At 36.3% G+C, this 24,504-nt stretch overlaps 3 protein-coding genes and 1 pseudogene across 3 annotated transcripts; 1 reads left to right on the top strand and 3 right to left on the bottom strand.

Moving 5' to 3' along the window:
• Positions 1-212: 212 nt before the first annotated feature.
• On the bottom strand, positions 213-6,366 carry LOC107261093 (annotated as a pseudogene).
• A 2,088-nt stretch (positions 6,367-8,454) lies between these two features.
• On the top strand, positions 8,455-11,716 carry LOC8267886 (ATP-dependent zinc metalloprotease FTSH, chloroplastic). The gene is made up of 5 exons (XM_048371206.1): positions 8,455-9,907; positions 10,257-10,503; positions 10,607-10,790; positions 10,958-11,129; positions 11,266-11,716. The coding sequence occupies exons 1-5, from the start codon at positions 8,573-8,575 to the stop codon at positions 11,485-11,487; spliced, it is 2,160 nt and encodes a 719-aa protein (XP_048227163.1). The 5' UTR covers positions 8,455-8,572; the 3' UTR covers positions 11,488-11,716.
• A 184-nt stretch (positions 11,717-11,900) lies between these two features.
• On the bottom strand, positions 11,901-16,649 carry LOC8267887 (serine/threonine-protein kinase BSK1). The gene is made up of 9 exons (XM_002510604.4): positions 15,810-16,649; positions 15,573-15,708; positions 15,226-15,359; positions 14,938-15,043; positions 14,015-14,100; positions 13,328-13,516; positions 12,847-13,011; positions 12,656-12,769; positions 11,901-12,356 (listed from the first exon to the last, which is right to left on the bottom strand). The coding sequence occupies exons 1-9, from the start codon at positions 16,164-16,166 to the stop codon at positions 12,102-12,104; spliced, it is 1,542 nt and encodes a 513-aa protein (XP_002510650.1). The 5' UTR covers positions 16,167-16,649; the 3' UTR covers positions 11,901-12,101.
• Positions 16,650-19,552: 2,903 nt separating this feature from the next.
• On the bottom strand, positions 19,553-23,154 carry LOC8267889 (protein ALTERED PHOSPHATE STARVATION RESPONSE 1). The gene is made up of 4 exons (XM_002510606.4): positions 21,575-23,154; positions 21,268-21,473; positions 20,594-20,817; positions 19,553-20,493 (listed from the first exon to the last, which is right to left on the bottom strand). Exons 1-4 carry the CDS (start codon positions 22,521-22,523, stop codon positions 19,743-19,745), a joined length of 2,130 nt encoding a protein of 709 aa, XP_002510652.2. The 5' UTR covers positions 22,524-23,154; the 3' UTR covers positions 19,553-19,742.
• Between the last annotated feature and the right edge of the window lie 1,350 nt (positions 23,155-24,504).

Genomic DNA, 24,504 nt, shown 5'->3' with positions numbered 1-24,504 from the left:
ACACAGCTAAAATAATAAAGGGATTCAACAGAATAAGGCTAATTCCTCATAATTATCTAATCACAACAATCACGTCCGGATCCTTATCCAAGAGGGATTAAGATTATGCAATGTAGATAAATGATATGGTAATATATATTCATAATGATTTTGTACAGTTGTTTGCATATGTACACAGCTACAAAAATTACAAATCATTAGTAGATTTACTGCTAATGGTTGACCATATTGAGAATTATAACTCTAGCTTTCAGCATTTGCCTGGATATACATTCCAACTCTTCCTCTGCTTCTTGAATGGTTGATTCTAATGACTTCGATGCTTTCAGTACATTCTGCATTTGTACATGATTGACGTCTTTGCTTGACTTCAGGGCCTGCAATTCATCGTCTATCATTTTGACTTCCTTGGCATCAATTTCTTCGCTTGACACACGTTTGGATTGCAGCAACTTTGACACAACTGACCAGCCAGTAGCCCTCAATCTTGTCTTTGGCTGAGAGATCATACATAAGACAGACTCGAAAACTGCTACACTAATTTCTTCTACTTCTCTTAGCAGTACAAATTCAGCCACTGAACTGGAATCTCTTGATTCTTCTTTTCAGTCTTTAAATTTCTTAAACATCTTTTGATTGCTCTGTTAAGTTTCTTTCTTGATACCATATATGCTTCGACTTCACTTGGCAGGTTAGATTCCCCGCCTTTTCTCCTTCGAAGGGATGATTCAAGCTCCTTCAGGCATTCTTTCATTTGTGAGAAAATATCTCTGCTTGTGCTGCACATATCTAACAACCTGAGAGACCCATCCAACTGTAAATGCGGAAATGAAATAGAACTTAGCTGGGTTTGAGCTAAAGTTCTTATAAACTGAGCTAAATCTAAGCTCAAGTTCTTAAGAAATATGGAAATGATGAAGAGAAATTGAGAGAAAAAATATGTTTTTTTTCTCTTATATTTTCAGCCTTTAACATTTGATTTAAATAGAGAAGGAGATTACAAAAGTTGTAGTTCCCAATGCCACTAACATAGGAACTTGTACAAAGTCAAACAAGAAATTAAATACTATATGGGGACTTACAAGCTAGTAGTTCCCAATGCCACTAACATAGGAACTTGTACAAAGTCCAATAAGAAATTAAATACTACATGGGGACTTACAAGCTATGGAAAACTGTTGGAAACCATGTGCTTGTTTCCAAGACAAGCTCACATGTTCCAACACTCCTCCTTGAGGTTGGTCTTGGAAGCTCCTAGCTGATTCTTCAAAAAATCAATTCTTGGTCTTGATAATGGTTTAGTAAAGAGATCAGCAAACTGTTCTTCTGAATAGCAATGCTGGAGCTTGATCTCCAAATTCTTCTCAGCTTCTCTAATGGAGTGAAACTTCACATTGATGTGCTTGGTTCGTCCATGTTGAACTGAATTTTCAGCTATAGCAATTGCTGACTTGTTGTCACAATAGATTGTAGTTGGTTTGTCTAGCTCAACACACAAATCTGACAAGAGCTTTCTAAGCCATATAACTTGATTTGATGCAGCTGCAATCGACACATATTCAGCTTCAGTTGTTGATTGAGCTACAACTTCTTGTTTCTTTGAGTTCCAGCAAATTGCACCTGAGCCTAGCGAGAACACATAGCCTGAAGTGCTCTTCATGTCATCCACACTTCCAGCCCAATCACTATCAGCATAACCTTGTAGCTCAATTTGGTCAAGCCTGTGATACCAAATACCATCCTTCACGGTACCCTTCAAGAACTTGAGAACTCTTTTAGCTACTCCTAGATGCACACTCGTAGGATAGCTCATGAATCTTGAAAGAAGGCTAGCTGGATACATTAGGCCAGGTCTTGTAGTTGAAAGATACAGCAAGCTGCCAACAATGCTTCTGTACACAGTTGGGTTTTCTAGCTTTTCTCCATCATTCTTCGAAAGCTTTTCATTCTGAGCTATTGGAGCTGTAACTTCTTTACAAGCTTCTAGCTTAAACTTCTTCAAAATATCAAGAGCATATTTTCTTTGAGATATGAAAATTCCTGAGGAGCATTGATGAATTTCCATCCCAAGAAAATAGTTCATTAAGCCCAAATCGGACATCTTAAAAACACTTTCCATTTGCTTCTTGAGTTCTGAAACAACTTCTTCTTGGCTACCAGTAACAAGGAGGTCATCAACATATAATGAAACCACTATCTTGAGCTCTCCATCTTCTTGCTTCAAATAAAGAGTAGCTTCATTATCACTTCTCTTAAACCCTTGTTGCATCAAGTGAGCATCAATTTTCTAGTACCAAGCTCTTGGAACTTGCTTCAGCCCGTACAAAACCTTTCTTAGCTTGTAAACCTCATCTTCTCTTTCTCTCACTTGGAAACCTTCTGGTTGCTCTATGTAGAGCTCCTCCTTGAGCTTACCATTCAAGAATGCTGATTTCACATCGAGATGGAAAACTTTCCAGCCCATTTGAGCTGCAAAAGACAACAGCAACTTGATAGTGTCATGTCTAGCTACTGGAGCAAAGGTATCTCCATAGTCACTACCCACAACTTGAGCATATCCCTTCACAACTAATATGGCCTTGAGCTTGTTGATTGAGCCATCAGGATTGTACTTGGTTCTGAACACCCATTTGACTCCTATAGCTTGCTTGTTTTATGGTAGCTCAGTGAGCAGCCAAGTGCTATTCTTTTCTATCATTTGAATTTCAGCTTTCATAGCTTCAATCCATTTTGGATGCTTGGAAGCTTCATCAAAGTTAGTTGGCTCAGCGAAGACAAAATTGCATCTTTCATACACCTCAACTAACGGTCTTGTTCTGAGCACTTGAGTGTCACTAGTGTTGTGCACATCAAATAGCTCATCATTGACGTTCTCTTCTTCTTCCACTTCAAAAGTAGGAGCTAATAAGGAAGGGAGCTCATGCTTCTCGACTTCATGTGAATCCCAATTCCAAAAAGAGCTCTCATCTCTGCTGAGCTCAAAAATTCTGTAGCCTTTGGACTCTGTTGAATAGCCCACAAATATACCCTTCATAGCTCTCTGATCTAGCTTCGTTCTTTTGACTGAAGGAATGTGAATATAGCATATTGAGCCAAAAATTCTGAGATGCTCAACTGAAGGCTTGACACCATTCTAAGTTTCATGTGGGGTCTTGCCTTCCACTGCCTTCGTTGCAATTCTATTCAACAAATATACTGAAGTAGCTACAGCTTCAGCCCAAAAAGTCTTTGGTAGCTTCTTCTCAAACAACATGCTTCTAGCCATGTTCATCACAGTTCTATTCTTTCTTTCTGAGACTCCATTTTGTTGTGGAGAATATGGAACCGTGAACTGGTGTAGGATGCCTTCTTCTTGGCAAAAGGAGCTGAATTCTTGTGAAGTGTACTCTCCACCATTGTCAGTTCTCAACACCTTAAGCTTGCAGCTACTTTGAGTTTCCACTAGCTTCTTGAAATTTTTGAAAATTGAAAAAATTGAGGACTTGGTTTTGAGGAAGTGCACCCAAGTCATCCTTGAAAAATCATCAATAAAGAGCACAAAGTACCTGTTTTCACTCAAAGAAGGTGTTGCCATAGGACCACAAATATCTGAATGCACAATTTCTAGCTTTTCAGTAGCTCTAGTGACTCCACCTTTTGGAAAAGGAGTTTTTTGTGACTTTCCAAGCTTACAGCCCTCACACTCTACTTCTGGAGCTACAATTTCAGGCAGACTCAAAACTAGCTCTAAATCATGCATCTCTTTTAAAGTTCTAAAATTGTAGTGGCCTAGCCTCTTATACCATTTCAAGCTATCATCCTTTTTTACACTAAATGTACATGTCTGAATAACATCTAGTTTCAAATAAAAGCTATTACCAATCATCTTGACTTTAGCTATCTCGACACCCCAGGTATCTAAAATATAACAACATGCATTTTTGAAATAGACACCATAACCTTTCTAATCATTTGAGGCATATTAAGAAAATTTTGTTTGAGCTCAGGTATGTAAAGAACATCTGAGATAACTTTGATACCTTTCTTAGTGTTGACAGAAATTGAGCCTCTTCCTCTAGCTTGAACCGTTGAGCCATCTCCCAGCTTCACTCTGGTTGTTATTGACTTGTCAAGGCTAGTTAAACTTGTAGCATCTGGTGCCATGTGGCTAGTACATCCACTGTCTATAAGCCAAGTGTAATTCTGAGCTATTTTGTTAGCTTGAGAAGCCATGAATAAATGCTCTCTTGGATGTGATTTCTCCTCCTCAGCTGCAAGGACCTGCTCTTGAGCTTGCGTCTGAGCTTGTTGAGCTTTCTTAGCTCTGCAAAACTTCTCGGTATGGCCAATCTTGTTGCAAAAGTTGCATTTGTACTTTGGTTTTTCACCATCTTTGTACCAACAATCTTTTCCAGCATGGTTTGTTTTCTTGCAAATGGAGCAAGGAGGAAGCTTGCCCTGTTTTGAGCTCGAATTTTCTGGAGCTCGATTTTTGTAGCTAGTACCTCTTCTATTTCTGTTGTTTGGCTTCTTTCCTTTATAGAAACAAAGAAAGCACCTTCAGTTGTCTCTTCATCTCTCATTGAGCTTCTTTGTTCTTGAGCTACTAATTTTCTAGTGAGCTCAGCTACTGTTAGCCTCTGCAAATCACATGACTCTTCAATAGCTGAAATTTTAGCTTCAAATTTTCTTAGTACGCTGACCATAATCTTCTCCACCACTCTCTGATCAGGTAGAGCTTCACCATACAGCCTAATTTGGTTTACAAGATCCATCATTCTTGATGAATTCTTTCACTAGCTCGTCATCCTTCATCTTGAGCAGCTCAAATTCTCTCTTGAGCGTCAAGAGCTTCACAGCTTTCACTCGGTCTGTGCCTTCAAAACTCTCTTTGAGGTAATCCCAAACAGCTTTGGGTGTTTCTAGGTCCATGATGCTGGTGAAAACATGATCTGCCAAGCTTGAGTGGATGCAAGTCAAGGCTTTATCTTTCCTGAGGAGCTGTTCTTCATGGTCTCTGAGCTGAGCTACTGTTGGATTTGGCCTGAGAGCGGGAGGATCTTCATCTGTCTTAACCACTTTCCATAGACCTTGAGATTTGAGGTAAGTTTTCATCTTCACCGACCACAAATGATAAAGTGATCCGTTGAAGGTAGGAGCTGCTGGAGCTGATGAGCTACTTGAAGCCATTTTTCTGGTTTTGTTCTTGTTCTTGTTCTTCTTTTTCTTTTTTAAAAAATCTCACAAATCTTTCAAACACTCGGTATTTCTCTCTCTCACGTGTTTGACTCTCTAGATTTTCTGTTTTTAGCCTCACAGCCCGTAGGACAGGAGCTCTGATACCACTGTAAATGCGGAAATGAAATAGAACTTAGCTGGGTTTGAGCTAAAGTTCTTATAAACTGAGCTAATCTAAGCTCAAGTTCTTAAAAAATATGGAAATGATGAAGAGAAATTGAGAGAAAAAATATGTTTTTTTTTTCTTATATTTTCAGCCTTTAACATTTGATTTAAATAGAGAAGGAGATTACAAAAGTTGTAGTTCCCAATGCCACTAACATAGAAACTTGTATAAAGTCAAACAAAAAATTAAATACTACATGGGGACTTACAAGCTAGTAGTTCCCAATGCCACTAACATAGGAACTTGTACAAATACAAGCTAGTAGTTCCCAATGCCACTAACATAGGAACTTGTACAAAGTCAAACAAGAAATTAAATACTACATGGGAACTTACAAGCTATGGAAAACTGCTGGAAACCATGTGCTTGTTTCCAAAACAAGCTCACATGTTCCAACACCAACATCTCATCCACCAATTTGAGATGTTGTTCTTTGGAGAGATCTTTCTGAGTAAGAGGCAGCTGAAGCAAATCGTTGACGCACTCATACAACTCTTTGAGGCCACTCAATCTGTTGCAAGCTGATGACGATGATCTCAATCTGTCCAAATGAGCCTCAACACTCAGAGTAAGAGGGTGAGATCTTGCAGGCAAGTTGATAGAACGGACATGATAGGTAGCTTTAGAGGTTCCGATTGGGGCAGCCATCTTCTTCTTTGACAGAAGGAAGCCTTTGATACGTATTTACAATTGATTTAAGGAGAAGCTGTTGAAACTAACACCTCTACTCAGTTTATATATAGAACGAGTAGAAAACGCAAATTGCCTTAGCTGTAATGTAGCGGGTTTTCCCACCATACTGCGATAACTCTTATCATTGTCCCACATCAGGAAGACTAATTCCAATAAAATAATCCTGAGATTGATTATAAATTGAGAATGTGAAAGGTGCACACATCGATCTCTATCTATAATGCATAATTTTATTACTATAAATCAAATCATCGGTTACAAAATTATTTTTCTGACACATTTGTTTCCTGCTGTTTCATCTAACTTGGACATAGTCTGCATGCACTTAATGTAGATTGATTCATGGAATTGTAGCAGCTAGCTTTGGAAAACAAAATTAGTTTCAATCAGTTGTCTTAATTAATCAGTTGATGCAGGTGATGATTAGATGCTTGTTGGCCACGATCTATACAAGACCCACCAACTTGGATGATGATCAAACTTAAAGTTTATATATGAGAGGTGACATGATTAAGCATATGCCTAGAGGCATGGAACTTGTGTTTGTTAATTTTTAATGAATCAGGACTATCTTATTGGCTTTTCTCACCTGTAGAGCAATGATGAGGAAAGTCCGAGAATTGAAGCTCAGGACAGCTAATGCAAGCACAGAGGATGTGATTCAAATTGCTACCTGCTTCTCTATATATAATATAGACAGAGGAGTTGGCTTCACCAATACTATATCCAGGCCAATTGAACACTTGCATCGTTTTTATTGTTTTGAACTCTAACCCTAAAGGCGCAGTTGAATGGGTTTGGGATCATCACAAGAAACATCTGCACCAGCCTACAACAAATTCATCAGCCTGAAAGACTTGTATTAGAGCATTGGTGATTTGCTTCAGTCGCAACCTATCCACCACCATGACCCAAGGTCGTTAGACATGTGAGGAAGCACCAGAGAGGAAGAAATCACTAAAGAAGCTTGAATCCTCTCTGCGTAGCAGAAGATCGAACAGTTCAATTTCAAGCATATTTATTTTCTAATTAAGAAAATGAAGCTGACAAATCTTTCTGAAAATCTTAAGACGATGGAGAAAAAAATGCGCATCAACAGCCGTGGACAGGAGTTCCACACAGTTAGCATGGTAACTGATGTTGCAAAGGTATTAATTTAGCAGTATTTGAGTCACTTCTATGTTCCATTTCTCAGGCCAAGTCAAGAAGCTGCAAATGTGACTTTGGCATTCCTTTTTAGATTGTTGAATAGTAATTGAGCATTATAATTCTTTTTGTTTACTAATTAGCTGTAGTCACTCTAATATCAATTGTGTTATATCAGCACGGATGAAATTTGAAAAAATATATATTCCATTAATGAAAATTGATAAGGCCGTCTTGATGTAAAAGATAAAAATAAACATCAAATATCAAAAAATTTATATAAAAAAAATTATTGTTAACCGTCATTAATCGTGTTAATGAAATAATAGATTGTAATTTTATAAAAGAAATATTTCACTCGATGATATTAAGCTACGTATCAATTTTAAAAATATTTTAATAAGTTTAATTATTTAAATGTTAGATTTGATATATTTTTTTCTTTTCGTTACTCGTATAGAAGAAGAATTCAATAATTTCGTAATGGACAACTATAAATTTTTTATAAAAAAATAATTCAAAATCCTCATAATGAAAGCTTATAAAATTTTTTTTAAAAAATAATATTTATATTTATTTATAGAATTAATTAATAAAGAAAAAAGAACACCGCCGATCTAAAAAATAAAATTTTGACGAAGAATAATAAAATAAAAGAGAAAGAGAGAGAGAGAATATTAAAAATGTCATTTAAATTAGTACTTTGTTTTCCTTCTTTTTTTTACTATGATAGTTGATTTTGAAAGAAAATATTTAATAAATAAGGTAAGCATTTATTTCCTTAAATTACATATATAATTTTATAATATAGTATAAAGGACTTCTCTGCAATATATTCTTTCTTCCCTATTTCCTTATCATTATTTTCATTATTTTTAGATAGAAATTAGAACACCTTTTTTCTAATATTGTTTTTTTTTTTTTAATTAATAGTGTTTTTCTAGAGAAGAAGAAATTTAGAATTTGAATCTGAATCATCCATTTATTATAGCATGAACACCAAAAAGAAAAAAGAGATATATAATATAAGGGAGATCTGTAGCTTAAAATATCAATGGAGACTTGACCGAGTGGAGGTTGCATAGTACACGTAAATGCAACCCGAGCAACATCAAATTCATGGCTTGCATTAAATTTTGTAAAAAGAATTAGCTTAAAAAAATTCTTGAAAATCTACACTTCCTCGCCTAGAAATAAATAAAATTAAATTTATAAAAGGAACTGTACATAACGTTTAATATTGATTTCCTATCTCCACGACATCAATCAGAGGTTAACCAAAATAAGAGAAGGATAACATATAGCAGAGGCGTAGCAAAGGATAGAGAGAGCCACTCAAATCAATAAGCCATGGCATCAACAACAACAAACCCTTTGCTTTCTTCAAGCTTCTTTGGTTCTCAAATCCTTCTTTCACCTCCAACTCCCAAGACTACCAAACTCTCATTTCCTTTCCCATTCTTCTCTACAAGAAAATCTCAATTAGTGACTCGCGCAATTCTCGACAACAACAAAAGAAAACAGCCCAGTTCAGATTCTTTGAAATCAATCCAAACTCAAGCTACTTTAGCTACTTTACTCTTCTCTTCTCTATCCCCACAAGCCTTTGCCTTAGACAACCCAACTCCATCACCACCACCAGTTCTTGAAGCACAACCCACTAAACCTAATCCCTCAAATTCCTCTCCTTTCTCTCAAAATCTTCTTCTCACAGCACCAAAACCTCAATCCCAATCAACCTCTGATCTTCCTGAAGGTACCCAATGGCGATACAGCGAGTTTCTCAACGCTGTCAAGAAAGGGAAAGTCGAAAGAGTCCGTTTCAGCAAAGATGGTTCTGCTCTCCAGCTTACCGCAGTAGACGGCCGCCGTGCTACTGTCATTGTTCCTAATGATCCTGACCTTATTGACATTCTTGCTATGAATGGAGTTGATATATCTGTCTCCGAGGGAGATTCTGGCAATGGACTTTTTAATTTTATTGGAAATCTTTTGTTTCCGTTTCTTGCTTTTGCCGGGTTGTTTCTTCTCTTCCGCCGTGCACAGGGTGGTCCTGGTGGACCCGGTGGATTAGGTGGGCCAATGGATTTTGGAAGATCGAAATCCAAGTTTCAAGAAGTGCCAGAAACTGGTGTTACATTTGCTGATGTTGCAGGAGCTGATCAAGCAAAATTGGAACTTCAAGAAGTTGTTGATTTTTTGAAGAACCCAGATAAGTATACAGCTTTAGGAGCTAAAATTCCAAAAGGGTGTTTATTAGTTGGACCACCTGGTACAGGGAAGACACTGTTAGCTAGAGCAGTTGCTGGAGAAGCAGGAGTCCCATTTTTCTCATGTGCAGCATCTGAGTTTGTTGAGTTGTTTGTGGGTGTTGGGGCTTCGAGAGTGAGAGATTTGTTCGATAAAGCCAAAGCAAAGGCTCCTTGCATTGTGTTTATTGATGAAATTGATGCTGTTGGAAGGCAGAGAGGAGCAGGCCTTGGTGGTGGAAATGATGAAAGAGAACAGACCATTAACCAGTTGTTGACTGAAATGGATGGCTTTTCTGGTAATTCTGGTGTCATAGTCTTGGCTGCTACTAATAGACCAGATGTTCTTGATGCTGCTTTGTTAAGACCTGGGAGATTTGATAGACAGGTCACTGTGGACAGGCCTGATGTTGCTGGTAGAGTCAAGATTCTTCAGGTTAGGGTCTTTATATACTCTTACTACGTTTCTTCAATTTTTCTTTAGCCACCATTTAGATGAACTGACATAATTAACTTAACTGCTAGTATAGAAGGTAATGAGTGTGCTGCATGACTAAGGGAGAAAAGAGAACTAGAAACGGAACGTACAATGTTAAGTTAGATTACTAGATATTTATAGACATACTTGTATATATCTGTTTGTTCACGTCCTCTGTCATAATGTGGCGGTCATAGTTTGTCAAGTAAGGAATAGTATCCAAGTATGCAGTTTGAGCCACCGAGCTCATATCTTGCTTTTGTTTAACCTCTGCTTGTTCAACTCAATACTTTTGTGAATGAGACAGGTTCACTCTAGAGGAAAGGCACTCGCGAAGGATGTGGACTTCGAAAAAATTTCCCGGAGAACTCCAGGATTTACTGGAGCCGATTTGCAGAATCTGATGAATGAAGCTGCCATCCTTGCAGCTAGGCGTGACCTTAAAGAAATAAGCAAAGATGAGATATCGGATGCTTTGGAGAGGATCATTGCTGGACCAGAGAAGAAAAATGCTGTCGTCTCAGATGAGAAGAAAAAATTAGTTGCCTATCATGGTAAAGAAATACCACTGTCCAGTTTTCATCTAGTTGCTTTCCTCGTGTTGATGTAATTTTAATTTCAAGAGGCTAATTGTGTGTGTTGCAATCCTATCTGCAGAGGCTGGGCATGCTTTGGTTGGTGCACTTATGCCTGAATACGATCCTGTAGCCAAGATATCAATCATTCCCCGTGGTCAAGCTGGTGGTCTTACATTTTTTGCTCCAAGTGAGGAGAGGCTTGAGTCTGGACTGTACAGTAGAAGCTACTTGGAGAATCAGATGGCAGTTGCACTAGGTGGAAGGTTGGTTTCTGAACCCATCTTGGCTAAAGGCTATTTCCTGCTCTTCATAACCTTTATAGAAACCGTTTTGGTATAATCTGATGGGCTTTATTTGATTAAGCTGGGGCAGTGTAATCCAGATAGGCTTGAGTCTGGACTCTTTAAGAATCTCTTCATTTGAAATGCAGGGTTGCTGAGGAGGTAATCTTTGGTGATGATAATGTGACAACAGGAGCTTCAAATGACTTCATGCAAGTTTCAAGGGTGGCAAGGCAGATGGTTGAGAGATTTGGTTTCAGCAAAAAGATTGGACAAGTTGCCATTGGTGGGCCTGGTGGAAATCCCTTCTTGGGACAACAGGTATGGTTTGTGCTTGAATCTGAATATTTGCATTTCTGATTAGCAAATGCCCCTGCTCATGCTATGTACCATCTTTAGTTCTACAAGATCAGAGTTATTAAGAACTGACATTCTTTTAAATATGCTTCACAATCAGATGTCATCGCAAAAAGACTACTCCATGGCCACTGCAGATGTAGTCGATGCAGAGGTAAGGGAGCTGGTCGAGAAGGCATATTCAAGGGCCAAGCAGATCATCACAACTCACATTGACATCCTTCACAAGCTTGCTCAACTCCTCGTAGAGAAAGAAACCGTTGATGGAGAAGAGTTCATGAGTCTCTTCATTGATGGAAAAGCTGAACTTTATGTTTCCTGATTTCACTTCTAGGCAACAAAATCTTGTATAATATGTTTCACACAAGCAAGAAAAACGCAATCAATTGGCGACTTCAGAAATATTAGGATTTATAGAATATGTATGTATAGGCAAGATACCTGTTACAATCTTTTTCAATTTGTTTTTCAGCCACTTTTAAGCTGCTACATGGCCCGGGAACTGATAGTAAGAGTAGCAATCGAAGTGCCAGCATCTTCATCTTTGTGAATCCCGCATATCAACACCAATTAGTTTTTTATTGTTTATAATTTCATTATCATTCCAACAGTTACTAGCTTTTCTTTTTCTTTTTTTGAGAAAACAGTTACCAGTTCATGCTGGTATGTTAGAAGCGCTCCACTAGTTTAATCCAAGTTATAGATTCCCTGATGTTCCACTACCAGCAGAAAATATGAGATAAATTATTTCATCCAATTTTAGAGGAAAAAATTACTGTAACAGCCAGTATAGAAGAACCATTCCTCTCACTATGTTACATTTTGGATGAAAGCCAATTTCTAATTGCCAATACACTAAACCCACATTTTTTTTTCTTACAACCACCACCACAACAATCGGCCAAACTACTAGTACAAAAGAATTTTACACTCTCCTCAAGACCCTTTCCCACCGCGTTGCCTTTTCTCTTCTAATGCAGCAGCCTCATTCAACATATCAGCTGCATCCTTGTGCATGTCCAGCTTGGCAAGGGCGACAGCCTGCATGTAAAATGCTGTAGACCATTCAGGGTATACACATTGTGCTTGCATTGCATCTCGGAGTGCGGCATCTGGTTGATCGCATAAAAGATGACACAGACTTCTCCTTGCATAAACAGTTGGAGAAATCATTGTTCCCACATCTATGAACTGCGCGAACATGAAGTAGGCACATTAATATGTCAAAAAAACTTGAAGCATATTCCGTTTTCACAAAAACAATTAATTAACCACCATATTGCCTGCAAATCTTTTGACATTCCACAAACTTGACCTTCTTCAGCAAAATAGACTTGATATCATTTTTCAACTAATGCCTATATTCTACCCATATCCCAGGTACTACCCACATCCCAGGCACTACTAACGATGTCAATGCATCTCAATCTATATTTCACACAAGTCAGAACACAAGTTGAAAAATATCAACAAAGAAGAAAGATGCACACCTGAGAATAACAATCTATAGCAGTCTTAAAATCTTTGTCACGAAATGCTACATCTCCACGCTTTCGAGCTTCCAACATATCTCTCATTTGTTGGGTCCACTCTTGGAAAGATAACTGCACATCAGTATAAAGATTCTAGCCCAGCAATAGAAATAGCCATCAGGAATAGTAAATTTGTACTGTTTCGTTACCTCATTAGTTCCTTCATCATCCTTGTAGTGCGTCATTACTAAAATCTGATGGATAGCTGTGAGATCCATCCGTGAACAGGCATCACCCATTGGAGAAAGAGGATGTTGTGGAGTGGGTGGTGCTTCCTCATGCTTTGGGATTCCCAGCATTACATAAGATGGAACCTGCAAGTAAAGATTTAAAATCCAAAAGCTCACCCAGAATACGGAGACCAACATCTAAGAACCAAAAAGGTGTCTTATTGCATTTCCAGCAAAAACTCCACCCTCATCATAGACCTTCCCAGTAATTATGTCTAATTGAATAGATAATAGCTGGAGGACGAATAATACATTACGACTTAGATATACAGTTCATTATTCTGACAAGTTATCTGGTGGTCCACGAATTTTTATACCTGCACGACTCATTTATGCTGAATTTGAATTTCGGGGCCATCATATTAAACCAAAGAACAAGACAGCAAAGACGACAGCTTACATCAGGTTTATTTTGCAGAGGTGCAACTGTTGCAACAAGATCCTTGGTATTTGGCCGCTCTCTGGGTTCATATTGTAAACATTGTGAAGCAAGATCAAAGACCACAGTTGCCTCATCAGTCGAAAAGTTTCCCTCCAAATGTGAATCCATTAGGAGAAGGATGTTTTTTCCCCGTATCATATCAAGAGCCTAAATAAAACATAATGAAAAGCATTACATATAAACTTTTAACAATCAGCATGGTATGTGTTAATAATTCAATTGAATTCTATTGTTCAACATAAATGAAAAATTAATAAATTGTTCTAGTTTCTTGATTCATCCTTAAGAGAAAATATAATCAATAAGCAGGCACTTTTTTGCACAACTGGCCCCACAGTTTTATAATAACTCATACAGAAAAGATTAAATTAAAACCTTTGTTTCTAAAACTGTGACAAAACACTGCATTTATCCAATAATTGAAAGGTAGAGATGCAAATAAAATTTGACCATGACATTGAGGAATACTTCACCAGGTAATAAGAAATTGCAGCAGCTACTTAACAACATACAGAACTAGCACTGTCAAATAAAATTTCACTAAGCATGCTATTCAAATCATAAACCACCCCCCACCCCCATGGTACCTATGAATTCGGCTAATTTTGTTACTGCCCATCAGAGGAAAGAGATTGAAACACTTACGTGACTAGGAGGGATGTGCTTTCCACTAAGAAGATCCAAAAGAACAGTCCCAAAGCTGAAGATGACACTTTCTGGAGTGACCCTTCCTACATTAAACATAAAATGCACTATTTAGGGACAAAAAAGTCGAATAGTTGTCAATCATGCAAACAATGGAGTTGGATTGCAGTTAAATGAGAACCGTGATTAAGAAGAACATTTGACCAAAAACAAATACTAATTGAAGGCACCTAATAATATCTTCAGAATATGTATATCAGAGAAAAAAATGCTAACTTTGCTAATGAAGATTATCGTTTAAATCTTATCTCCAGCAAGGCTACCTCAGTACATCTTTCTCAAAGTTATTGCCAAGTGCAAACCATGTATGCAATAGTTCATCTTGTGAACTTAACAGCTCACACACTTGATGCAGTATTCAGGAATTGTTTACAAACTTTAGATTTTCCAATCTTCATAAAAGCATTCCTCACTAATAATATATTACCTTCCCCTTTACATATCAGGAGCATAACACAAATCCTAGTTGTAGCATTTTAAAAAAATGACATTTCAGGTCAAAGTAACTACTGGATATGATATGGGAAAACAACTTTTCTTATCTCTAATCATGAATCATCCCCAAAAGAAGAATAGCTAATTGTTTCTTTTTCATAAAACCACTACCCCAGATGTCAATGATCCTTCATGTCCATTCATTCAGCTACAAATTTGCGAATAATATATTTCTAAATCACCCAAATATTCTCATAGAGCACAATGTATTATAGTTTCAAGGCATTCGATACACCAGAAAAGAAACAAATAGCAAAAATATCTCAACATTAAGTGATTGCAACGTTGACTGAATATTAATATCAAGTCATACAAAGAAAAGATATCAGCATGTTACAGATAAGAAGTCTATAAAATAAAAGACCTACCATTTCTTAGATATTCAGGGGGTGTATATGCAAGATTTGTGCTGTAACTTTTTCCATCCCTACTGTTCTTCATCAAGCCAAAGCATGACAGCCGAGGATCTCCATTCTGCCAAAACCATCCACTAAATTACCACTTTGCTCTCATAACCAATAGATCCTCCAGAGGAAAATATCTTAACAAAACTAATTATTTTTACTGATAATTCACAAGATTCTTAGCTTTATATAGACTAAAGGGAAAAAATGAATCTTTTAAGATCAAACAAATAATAAGAGAACTTACAGTACCTCATCAAAGAGAACCCTATAAGCATTTAAATCGTGGTATAGTGGACGCCCTTCAGAACTACAATAATCTAAAGCTTCAGCGATGTACAGAGCAACTCTTAATCGCATGGCCCACTCAATAGTTTGATTCTCCCCTGTCAAAATTATATTCACATGCACAAAATCGAATTACGAAAATGAACTAGTAGTAGATTTTTTTGTTATTTAACTTAAGAAAAAGTAATTATTGAATTGCACAAAAAAAAAAAAAAAAAAAATCAAATGAAAAAAGAAATAAACACGATAACAATGTTGAAGCTGCAGAATGAAAAAGAAAAAAGAAAATCCTAAAAAATGCAGAGACATACAGTGGAAAAGATGTTTGGCAAGGGTATCATTAGGCATATACTCAGCGACAAGCAACCTTTCATCTCCATCGCAGCAGTAGCCAATCAAATTAGCTAGCCTCTTATGTCTTAACTTCCCAACACCTAACGCCTCATCCTTCAAATAATTAATTAGCAGGAAACGACAGCATTAATAAAATAAAATAAAACCCTAGAAAAAGAAATGTAAGAAGTAATTGGAAAATCGAGAGAATTTACAGCGAACTGTTTAGGATCAGGCCAGGCAAGTTTGGTAAATTTTTTGACAGCAATCCAAGTGCGGTTATTATTATTATCCTGCTTTTGCAAGCGACCTTTATAAACAACATTGGGAGCTTTTTCACCGCTTTCAGAAACGATGAACTCGGAGCTGAAGTTGTTGGTGGCAGCTTTTAGGTCAGCAAAAGAGAAGATGGTGAAACCGGAGGAGGTACCAGCAGGAGGACAGGCGGCGCCTTTGCCGTTGGGCGGCTGGTGATTCTGATCCTGATTTTGATTCTTGCTATAGTTGTGGTTAGGTTCCTTTTTCTCAGAAATAAAAGGTACTTGGAAAAGGGAAGAATGGCAACAACCCATAACTCGGTCCCGAGTTGAGTGAGTCGGCCGCCCCCTCCACCAAAATAAAATAACTCCGTTTCAGAAACAAATCATACAGAGAGAGAAAAGGAGAAACGGTTTTAAGCTTTTTGTTTTATTTATTTATTAATAATAATAACAATAATTTTTTTTTTTTAAAAAGAGAGAAATTCTTGGTTTTAGGTTCACCACACTGACTTAACGCCCGTGTGGGTAAGTGGAAGAGAAAAGGGAGAGAGAGTGAGAGAGAAAGGAAGAAGGAAAGAGAGGGAGAGATCTGTACTGCTGCTGCTGAGTGATAATGATAAGCAGAAGCTGCAGCTTTCCCTTTCTTTCCATTTGCGTGTTTTTTTTATTTCCTCTCTCTCTCTCTCTCTTCTTTCTTTTTTACATTTTTTTTTTCTCTTTCTTTCTTTCTGCACTCCCAAAACCTATCTCTTTCTCTGTCTCTCTGTTTTTCCTTCCTTTTCTCTCCTATTGAGTTGTCCTTTTTACGTGATGGAGGATACTTATTAATAATTTTAGTTTTGTCGTCCCCATCTAAAAACTATATTGCACTACTAATTCCCCTAATCCAAACAAATTCCATCACTCCATGGCTACATCTTATATTCTTAATCGTATACAATATTTCTAAACATATTAAAAAAACTTGAATTATCTATTAATAAATTAAAAAAAAAGTTTTCAAAATTGTCAAAATTGAGATGTTGCATTAACTTTTCAACAATCATTAATGTTTAAAATAAAGCATAAACAAATAACTTGTGTGTCCCAAACTATAATTGATTTTGATGCCTTGTCCCAACATCAACTGCCGTGAGCAACCGGAAACCAAAAAGATTCATAAATTGAAATAACATATTCTTATAATGATAGTGATAACTAATATCAGTTGTTCCTTCTTTTTAACAAAAAGATAGGAATTAAAATAAGTGATTTTAGTTATTGTTAATAAAAATTACTCATTTTTTCTATCCTTTATAGGAAACAACAATTTTATTGATATGAGAATTAAAGATCTAATTAATTTCATTATAAATAAATAAATAAATAAATAAAGTATATGATAGTAATAGTAATAATAATCAATAATATCATAAAGTAAGTAAGTAAAGTTTTGATTCTGTTTCTGCTTTTTCTGTACAAAAATAAAAATAAAATTCAGTTTAATTATGAAGTTTGGAGAACCAGAGGGGACCCTAACCCCTTTTCTTGAGGACCTTTATGGCATAAAATTTTATGTTATGGACAAATATTAAAGTGTGAAAAGAAAAACGCAAACTTACTTTTGCGGACGCACGTGTGTCCACTTGAGATTTGAATGATACTACTACTAACGCCTTTCTAACGCAACACGGTGTGCGTGCATACCACGTTTTTGTTTTTGGCATTCAATCGGTGTGATTGCTGGTGGTGTCTTCTCCCTGGGTTTCTATTTCCTTTGAGACACGCGCTTTTGGCTGGTGTTCGGTTAGACGGGGAGTGAGGTGAGGCGGTTGCTGCCATTTGATTTGTTGAAGTGGAAGTGACATCATTATTCCCAATTCAAGATTACGCACTCGTAATGCCTCTTTAAAAAACTCTTTATATTCTGTTCATCTTGCCTTTGCCTCGCATCTTCAGATTCAAGTTTCCTTCTATCATCAGATCAGGACTCGATGAAGAAAAAATAATGTAATTATTTTAATTTTGGACAAAATAGTCAAATTATAATACTAATCAAACACATTTCTTATGTAACTTTATTATTTTTGTCAACTTTGTATTTCGTCCCACTTACACAGATTTCTGAATCTATTTTCTAGTTTGTTATATGTGCGTACATCATTGACTTTTACTATTCAAGAATGATATCTTGGAATCCAAAGGCCGCGTGTGCCATAAACAAAGTAAATATTAAAGCCTTTGAAGTTTGGATATTATTAAAATGTGTCAAATCAATAAGAGATTGCATAAACTAAAATTGTTTAAAATAATATAACAAATATTAAATTGAACATCAAATATTGGAGAATCACTGCGTTTAGTTTTTCTATTAATAATGATTTATTTTAATTACTATAATTAGAATACTGCTATAGTTTCTGTATTAGACATGAAAAAAACTAATTCTCTATTTTTAAAACGAAAATCTTAGTAGTTTAATCGCTATTATATCTATTAAAATTTGGTTAAATTAATCGAATTTGAATTTAAAACTCTAATCACATATTATCTCTATATCTAGTTTGAACATTTGTTTCGGACAAAATTCAAATAAATATATATACGCGTGAGCAAGTTGACCGATGATATAAATTAAAGACAACCACGATAAAAAGAAGGGCAGTGTTGCTCTTACTAAGAATTCAATAATGCATCTTTTAGTTCTTCTCAGAAAGAAAAAAGAAAAAAGCATCTTTTAGTAAATTTAAGTAAAATCTACCACGTGAACAAAATCACAATTGCATACCGTATATCAATATTTATAATAAATTATCTCTTAATTTAATTTTTGCTTTTTTTACAAATAAAAATGGACTTTTATGAATCACTATTTTTTAAATGGCATCTGAAGCGATGGGCAGAAATTACAAACAGCCGCAATTTGGAGAATGATTGGTTACAATCAATGAATACTTAGTTAAGATCAGAGTATTAATCCGTCTGCATCCTTTTTCAACTTTCCTTATCTGAAAAAGCCAATTAACTTTGACATCTCTGTTTAATGTTCACATCTGATCTATTGATTAATAAATACTACCAAATTTATTTTAAAAATTTGTCAATTTTTAAAAGCATTCCTTTGTTAAACCTTTAATCCCTTTTACTGCGAGGCAATTACTGAGTGGATTTGCCAAAATTATTAATTGGTGAGTTACTATCATCTCACAAGCTTAGATGCAACCCACATGTAACCATATATTTATGCGAGCAAAAACAAGAGTGGGTGTAATTCTTGCATTGGCCACATTCGGGTATTGAATTCAAGATAATGCAAATTGCATTTGTCTTTAGCGAATAGGAAGTCAGCGGATAATAAGAAGAATGAGAGAAGCCAAATTAATGAAAAGAGAAGATAAGAACAACTTTAACTTGTGGTTCCTTTGTTAGTTTTGAAAATGGAAAAACTGAAAATCCATTTAGATTTCAGAGTGACAACTATCCTGACTTGACAAATGATTGATGATAAATTTGCAAAAAGTCAAAATGCCAAAAGTCAACTTTGGATACTTCGATTGAGATAGGGAAATATAAACACGGCTTTGTTGATCAGTAATCAGGAAATCGAACGCTGGAAATCCGCCTCTGCAAGTGCATAAGACAACCCATTGTGGCAGCCCAAAAACAGCTTATGATAATCAGGATGCTCTGCTTCATATAATTATTACATAGACTGACAATTTTCGAAATCTAACTTACTTATTATATATGAAAAGAACAATTAATGGGGACAATGAATCCTTAATTTAGCGTACTGAAGTGAACCAAAGATTGATGTTGCATCAGCCAAAAAATCGCTGTCGTACAATAAATTCCTCTCTGGAAGATCAAGATCAAACTAAGTTTACAAATTCACAATGTAATATTAATTTAAAGTCCCTGTTTATTCCCTCGAGTTGGGTTGCTTTCGTCAATATACACATGAAGTTCTTCATAAATCTGCACATTGTCAGCAGAGAATTTCTCTATGGCCGTGAAAATCTGTTTGAGACCCAAATGCAGACTACTATTGTAAGTCACTTCACTCTGATGCACAGCCCCTCCAGAGAATTGGGTTCCCTTTAAATCCTTAGTGGGCAGAAGCATCTTCTTCCCTCGAGATTGCAATACCTTTTGTATCTTTTTCTCCTTTCTCTCCAATACCTTCATTCTTTTCTCTAAATCTTTGTCTGCAGCCAGCCTTTGCTGCAAGTATGTGTAATGCCTTTCCACAAGTTGATTTATATTCACGAAAAATCCGTGCATAGCGTTAGTTACTTCCATCTCTGAGATTCTACCCGCAGCATGTGACCATTGGTTACAGAATGCAAACAAAGGGGGTTGTCCTGACTTACTACCAGGAGATGATGGTGGCGTTTCATCTGGCATTTCTTCAGGTTCATATGGAAGACATTTTAGAAGCCAACCACTCAAGGCCTTGACATAGCCTCTCTGCGCAGTTATCCAATCCGAAAAGCTCAGATTCCAATTCTGAAGCTCAATTTTAAGTTGTATTGCAGCTTCTACATGGGTTTCACTAAATTTTCCATTGGATACAATGGCATCTAAACTTTTGGCTCCAACAATTGTTTGAGATTGACATCTATGGCAATCTAGCATGGCTTTCCACATTCCAAGCAACCTGCATCAACAAATTGATTAGTATTATATATTGTCGGATTTAATTAAACATGCAGCAGGCAGTGAATTGATCATTTGCTGTAAATACTGAAGTGCGGTACTTTTGACTCAGTTGACTGATCATTGGCCACAACTCTTCATCCCTCAGCTTATTGATAGTAACTGTTGTCCTGTCAATAACATGAATAGCAACTTTGATTTTAGTAGATAATGCTCTGATCAAAGCTCGATCAGAACGAACTTTATTGGACTCTGCACCTTTCTCGCCCATATCTTTCATCTGCCTATAGCTCCTCGAAAGCATAATGCGCAATTTTTCCTCAGCCTACATTATTACAGTGAACACCATTATCACATTGTTAAATGAAAAAAAAAAAAAGTTATTCACTTCTTGACAAGCTCAACATAAAGCCCAAAAGAACAGCAGGAACTTATCAGAATAACGAGGACCATTAACCCATCATCCAGTTAGCTCATGGTTGAATAAAAGATTTTGTTTTAGTGTTTTAAGGAAAACAAAAAATTCAAGTTAATTAAGTCCACAGCAAAGTAAACATCTTAAGAAATGAGCAGAAGTATCAGTTGCTTTAGTTGTTAAAAGAAAATAAGCATGGCAACCTTGTATTTGCAAAGCAATTGGCTTTTTCTTTTCTCTCAATTGAACTAGCATGCACTCCAAGAAAGAGAGAGGACGCAGAAAAGATAAAGCAGCATAAAAGAGTTGCTCCTAATAGGATGAAAGCTTCTTGGAAAAGAGTAAAGCATTAGACCATACCTTGACTTCATCATAGAGTTTCTTCTCCCACATGCATAACTTCTTGAGAGTGGAAGACAAATTGACTGCAATGACACCAAATTCTTCATCAGAGCTCACATGAACCGAACCAATCTTCTCCGTGGAGGAGGTTAAGGAGTCTGTACTTTTTGGAGGTATCACCAAAAAAGATGGTGTAACCGCATGCAACATCTTGGAAGAAACTCCTATAACAGCAAAGAACAACCAATTTACTTTGAAGAACATTTAGAAACAAAGAAGACAAGAAAACCAAAGTTTTGAGAATAAAAAATTTTGATAAAACCACCTTGATAAATAGAATTCTTATGATAATAACGGAATTTTCCTGTATCAAGAATCTTTAATACTTCAATTCCCGACTCAGCAGCTCTATCAAACAGACCCTCCAGTTCTCTAATAACCATCAACGGGCTTTGATTCTTAGACTCTGTCAAATTTTTCTTTTCTTCCTTCTCTTCTTTCTCTGAAACAACTTTAGTTTTTTCAACATGAACCTCATTTTTCTTCACATCAACTTTAATCTGTTTCTCCTCTTTAGCCAAATGCACAGAATCTCCACCAAATTTATCATCTCCATGAGTCTCATTCTCGAATTCCTCTTTTACTTCATGGATTCCTTCTTTGTCCTTAATCAGTAACTCGTATCTTTCATATGGATCAAACAAATTCAAGAACTCCCAAGTGGAGCCACTTGGAGGCGGAGGAGGCGAGGGGGTTTTCCATGCAGAACCACCATCTGGTGAGGTGACACCATAAGTACCATTATTTGCATAACAATCGTACTTATTGTAATGGTCTCGGTAAGAATATGAGTTAGTTCTAGATGGAGTAGGTGTTTGTCGATCAAAATAATTGTGTTGGATTCTGTGAAGAAGATCAAAATCTTTTTCTTTAAATTCTTCGTCCTCAGAATCATCAGAAGGGAAATCAAGATGCGAATCTGAGTTTGAAGTCGAAGGACAGTGATCAGGTGAAGGAGAAGACTTTGATATTAAGGGTTTGGACTGAGAATCAGAGTGATTGTTGTCGTTGTCTTTGTTGTCATTATCAAGATTTTGATCAACCTCAAAGAAACGGCTTAGAGACGGGCCAAGAGTTTTAAGCGAGTGGACGTAGGCAACGTGAGCATCGGCAAGGGCGTAGCTTTGGTAAAGAGCTTCTTCAAGAAACTTGCAGCGGTCGTGGCAAAGAGACACCACCGGAAGGTGGTCAATTCTCGAGGTGGAACAGCCCATCAAACAGCGTTTAATTCAAGAACTGCAGAACCGAAAGGAAAGAGAGAATTCTTGCGATGGAAAATAAAAGAAAGAAAAGGAATGTTCTTTATGCATTTGATCTTAATGGGTTGTTGTGGTGCATACTTAGGGAATTAAGGAGGAAAAGAAAAACAGACAGAAAGTGGAGTTAAGCGTACTAGGGCAGTGTGCTTTTAGTGAAGTGAATGGAAGGAAAATAAAGGATGGCGGGATAGGCACAAAATCATAACGTCTCTTTAGATTTTGTACGTTTTCTTTTTTTCTCTTTTTTTGTTTTTTTTGTTTGCATTTATAGTCCTTAGTTTCGAATGCTCATATTTACACTTTGATACACAAGTATACGTTGATTCTTTCCTGTTTTCCCCTCTTTTGTTACTTTCACTCTTTTGATTTCTCTGATCCTTGCCCCGTTGAGGGATTCGGACCCACGACTATGGGAACATAGGTAACAAGGCGGAAGGACCACTCTTCTAAGCTCTAAATTTCATCTCCAGGCGGGAAAATAAACAGTTCTTTCTAATTCATTAGCACTTGAAATTTGACATTCATTTTAGTAATTTCTTTTACCATTGGATTCAGTGCTATGTCATCGTAAGAATCATATATTATTAACTTGAAATGAAAATGTTTACATCTCATCTTTAGCACAACAAATTAGCTATTTTATGGCTTTTTTGCCATGTGAGGATAGAGCACGAGGCATTTTGCTAATGGTATTAAACTCAAAGTATCAATTTTGACAAGAAACAAATTATGAAACAAGTTGCAAAAAGTAATAATATTTTCTTACTTTTCTATATTTAATACGTTTACATATTGAATAACCGTATTATATGTAGGAAATTATTAATTTAAACTTTCAATAACCATATTTTCTTACTTTTCTGCTTCACCATAAGGTGGGTGGTTTTGCCCTTTGAGTGGCAAATTATATGATTAGGTAGTTGGAACATAGGCGGGCTAAGTAGAATTGGGCACATAGGTGGTCACCCCTTGTTATTATTCTTACATTACATATAATTTCTTTTCGCAAGAGCATCATCAGTAATTACCGTTAAAGATATACTAAATTTTTTTTAAAAAAAAAAAAAAAGAGAGAGAAGATAATTACCTTTATAGTCACTGAGTTATTATTATGATTACATTATAATCTCTTTCCGCATCTATAATTACCGTTGCGGTTATTGATTCAATACAACAAATATTGTATGCAATTTAATGATTGATCGTTTTTGTCCCTTCTAGATTGAATTTGCATTCCTATTCTCCACCCTCTTTTTAACGTTCAAATGAATGTCACCCTATCCTCCCATTCCCATATATCTACATAAAATTCGTGGCATAAATAGGTAATACTGCCATCATCATCATCATCATCTGTTCATGCATAATCACAACTTTTCAATTTGCTCATATGAATGGCCATTAAAAAGCCAGTGTACATGATGGTGGATTTGACAAAGCCAAAAAGAAGATTTTGCTTTCTAATAATTACAATTTGTTAGTCTTGTTTGTTTATGAATGATAGCAAAAGAATTTGTCAACTCTTTAATTATATATCTCCCTCAGATTCATTTTACTCTTGGATTCCTATGCATAGAAGCTAGTAGCCATACCAGAAAAGATAAAGCTAATCAATCAATCTATAGGAGGGAATGAATTTCAACTGGGTAGTTCGGGATACAGGGCATGGCTTTATCAAATAATTAAACCAACTGGAAAGCCATTTATATACGCACACAGTACAGCAGTTAAAAGTAAATGGGAATATACTATAAGGGTATCCAAAAAGTGAAGAATGTTATCTTCTCTTATGTAAAAGCGATTAAGATCGAAGAAAAGTGAAGAGTCACGTTCATGATGGGGATTTTGAATCAGATGCTATCTCAAAAGAAGGGTTTGGAGTGGAATTCCAACTCAGGTGGACTTGTCTGCATTGCCTAATTCCTTTTCGGTTTTG

The sequence above is a fragment of the Ricinus communis genome, chromosome 2 (assembly GCF_019578655.1).
Source record: "Ricinus communis isolate WT05 ecotype wild-type chromosome 2, ASM1957865v1, whole genome shotgun sequence".
NCBI classification, from domain to species: Eukaryota; Viridiplantae; Streptophyta; class Magnoliopsida; order Malpighiales; family Euphorbiaceae; genus Ricinus; species Ricinus communis.
This window is presented reverse-complemented; position numbering and strand designations above follow the sequence as displayed.